The sequence below is a fragment of the Phanerochaete carnosa genome (assembly GCF_000300595.1).
Source record: "Phanerochaete carnosa HHB-10118-sp unplaced genomic scaffold PHACAscaffold_453, whole genome shotgun sequence".
In the NCBI taxonomy this organism is placed as follows: Eukaryota; Fungi; Basidiomycota; class Agaricomycetes; order Polyporales; family Phanerochaetaceae; genus Phanerochaete; species Phanerochaete carnosa.
The window spans coordinates 137-3,509 of NW_006768080.1; the positions used below are offsets into that span (position 1 = coordinate 137).

General features: G+C 54.4%; 1 protein-coding gene across 1 annotated transcript; it reads right to left on the reverse strand.

Moving 5' to 3' along the window:
• Nucleotides 1-415: 415 nt before the first annotated feature.
• On the reverse strand, nt 416-1,753 carry PHACADRAFT_108708 (uncharacterized protein; the record flags this gene model as incomplete). The annotated part of the gene is made up of 1 exon (XM_007402815.1): nt 416-1,753. The coding sequence occupies one exon, from the start codon at nt 1,751-1,753 to the stop codon at nt 416-418; it is 1,338 nt and encodes a 445-aa protein (XP_007402877.1).
• Nucleotides 1,754-3,373: the final 1,620 nt, after the last annotated feature.

Here is a 3,373-nt window from a genome sequence, read left to right on the forward strand (position 1 = left end):
ACCATCTTCTCCACACGCCCTGCTACTTTCCTCCGTTGCCTGCGGCAGCGATCACAACCTGTACCATACAGTTCGTCAACTCCATCTTTCCCGGCCGGGAGTCGAAGAACTACTAATAGACCACCACTCACAACCGGACCACTTCGGTACGGTGGCCGGCTCCGAGTCGACGCCGCCCGATGATACCAAAATCAAAATCCGCGCACGATATTCATCGCTTTACCACTTCACATATCTGGTTTTTGCATCGGATGTTACGCTCTTGAGTAATGCAGCGAGTTTCTGAGCCGCACAGCAAATAATTATACGCATACGCCATGGTTCGCACAAAATGCGCTCAGCAAGCCTTACTACAATAGAACAGATCTCAGCTGAAAGGCGTAGCTAACAAAAAATACCCCACTCAATCCGACAGCTACCGAAGAACCCTGTCCAGTGTAGCCTCCACCTCCTTGATGAAAGTCTCTGCCAAGTCCTCGTCTACCGCACCCTTTCCCCATGAAAACGTGATATTCGTTGATCCCTCCGGCGAACCAGTCAAGTTGACCTTTATCGCACACCCTGTCACGACGTCGCTTTGCGCAAAATACACACCCTCCAATCTCCACTTGGCGTCATCCGCTTTCTGGGCCTCATCCATAGGGAACCTTCCGAGATTAGACTGGATCAGGCCAGCCCCTCGCTTCTTACCCAGCATCTCCGTCCAATGGGTGTCGGCGACGCCACGGCGCAGCATGATGCGTAGTACGCCAAAAAGCTCACGCGTTTTCGGTAGACTTTCGTGTAGATCCTTGCCGAGCTTGCGCGCAGCGTCCCATGGGAAGGGTTCGTTGACTCCAAATGGAGCAATGGGAAAGAAATGATAGGCTATCGAGACGTGGTCGCACAGCTCGAAGTCAGATACGCCCGTGAAGCGGCGCAGCGAAACAGGCGTCGTGACAGCGATGGTCTTGAGCTTCTTGTTGAGCTTGCGTTCGACCAGGAGTCGGGAAAGCACGCCGGCAAGGAGTACGTGCAGAAAGGGAGTGACCGTCGTCTTGTGATCGCGACAGCGCTTCAGGATTTCCGCCATCTGTTCTGCGGGTATCTGCCGGCACCGTACGGCTATATCGAGTATAGGAGCCTTCGGTACTGGGTTGCCCGTCCATGCTGTGGCGCCTTCTTGCAGCTTCTTCGGGGTGAATAGTGTGCGGAGTAGGAATATAAAGCCCGAAAGGGAGATCGAGATGTCCGTGTACGCCTCGGCGGAATCCACGATGGAGGAATTCGCAGAGATGGTGACCTTGCTGCCATAGCCCTCTTCGTCGGCGCTAACGCTGTTGAGTGCGGACCACAGCGCAGCGTGCAGAGCACGAACGCTCTGGCCGTCCGCGAGGCCATGGTGGATCGCGAACACGACGATGCGGCCATTGACGACCGTCACACGCCACAGCGGTGCATTCGTCCCAAGCGTAAAAGGGCGTTCGAGCTGCGAGCTTAGCAAGTCGTCTTTCGAAACCGAGTCGTCCTGGAGAAACTCCACTGCAGCGTCCAGGTCAATTTCGTGCAGGCGTACGTATTTCGGGACAGCTTTGATCGTGGTTCCGGGAAGGATCTGCATGCCTAGCGCACCGTGCTTTTGTATCATGGTGTGTAGGGCCGGGTAGAGCGTTTCCTTCGTCAAGGTAGACCCTGTCGTGGAGACGTACTCTCCCAAGGTGACGGGGCAGGAGTCAAAGCCTAGCTGGCTGACCAGTACGTGGTGCCATTCCATGGGACCTACAAACAGTACACCAGCTGTCAAATGCACCGCAGCTCAAGCATTTGCGGCAGCCTGTACCTACCTGCTTCGCGAACGACATCTTGGGCAGTAAACGACATCTTGGGCAGCAAGCGACATCATGGCTGTCGACGTTGAAGCTTAAAAAGCCTGACACGTGAGATAAGAATATCAGCCTACAGTTAAAATTGAAATATTGCAACATTATTGAAACACTGGTCGCTCACATCTCCGAAACTCGTCGAAAATCAGAGCTGTGCGTTGTTCCTGACTGATCGCGCGTGCGATTTTGGGCCCCCGCGGCTCGGCCCCGGCATATATCCTCGAGAGGTCTGTCGTCTTTGCTGAGTTTCCAGCTCGGGCCATCCACTCTCGAGGCGCAGCGGCCGAGCCCTTTGGTCAGTGTAGATGACGACTGAGACATGCTAAACTATGGTGGATAGATAGCCATGGTTCAATGTCTCGGCACAGGGGACGATCGGCCGAGGTACCGGTGATGGCTGGTCACAGGGAGTGACTCAAACGATGGAGGGACACCGGACACTCGGACGATGAAACACGACACAGCGACATAGGAGAGATATCACGGTTCTTCGTCCGGTCATCAAGACCGCATAAGACAAGAGAGGCTTCATCTGCGCAGTAGAACATCTCATAATGAATAAAACTAAAAAGTGCTAAGAAATTGCGATATGTAGCACCCCTTCCAAAAAAACTGGCTGTCTTGTACCTACCAAGAACGCACCCCGCGTGGCTCCAGGTTTGCTTGAGCAAAACGTGAGACAGCGGAAATATGCCAGATGCTAAGCGCCCTATGCATTATTCTACCGTAGCATTGCTCACAGCTACAGGAATGCTTTCAAGAGAAGAAACACCGTGACTGGAGAGGTGATCAAGGACAACTCAGGATGAACTTCAGGGGAAGGCGATGGAGAAGTTAGTGGAGGGTCCGGGAGGACGACTCTGAGGCCGGCCGTATCACCTGGCCCAGTGACTCTACGTGAGTTCCCCATTTCGCTTCGCGCAAGGTGCCGTCTAATCGGTACCGCTCCGTCACGATATATTATTATTATTATTATTATTAGCGAACAGCCCCATTTCGGTCAATCCATCGGGGTACGGAACGCCAAGTGGCCCTGCCTCAAGTGGGCTGAGGCCACGGAGGAGGCCGTGTTGATGAGGCTGAGAAGCTGTTGAAGGCTGTTGAAGCCGGAGTGAGAGCTGGAATGCGTCGTCGGCGTCGTATATGCACCCGTCAGGTCAGTCAACCCATCGGGGCACGGAGCGCGCATGGCGTCGTGCGTCGTTGAGGCCTGGTTGTTTTCCTCGACGCGTCAGAACGCTTACCATGGCCTCACCTGCCTTACCATTCATTCAGCTTTATAACAATGACCGCCTGCATGAATGTGCACTACTCGGAGTCTCGGCGTACCCTGCCCCGACGGGTGCCCAGGCTACGCCGACGACGCGTCAACAGCAAGCTGTTCTCTACGGCTCATTGTCCTGAGGACATACCAGGTTGACCGATCTGACAGGTGTGCACTATTCACTCTGCGCCAACTCCACTGCTGACGCTTTCGCAACAATCTAGTACCGCTGCCACATCCAGGGCAT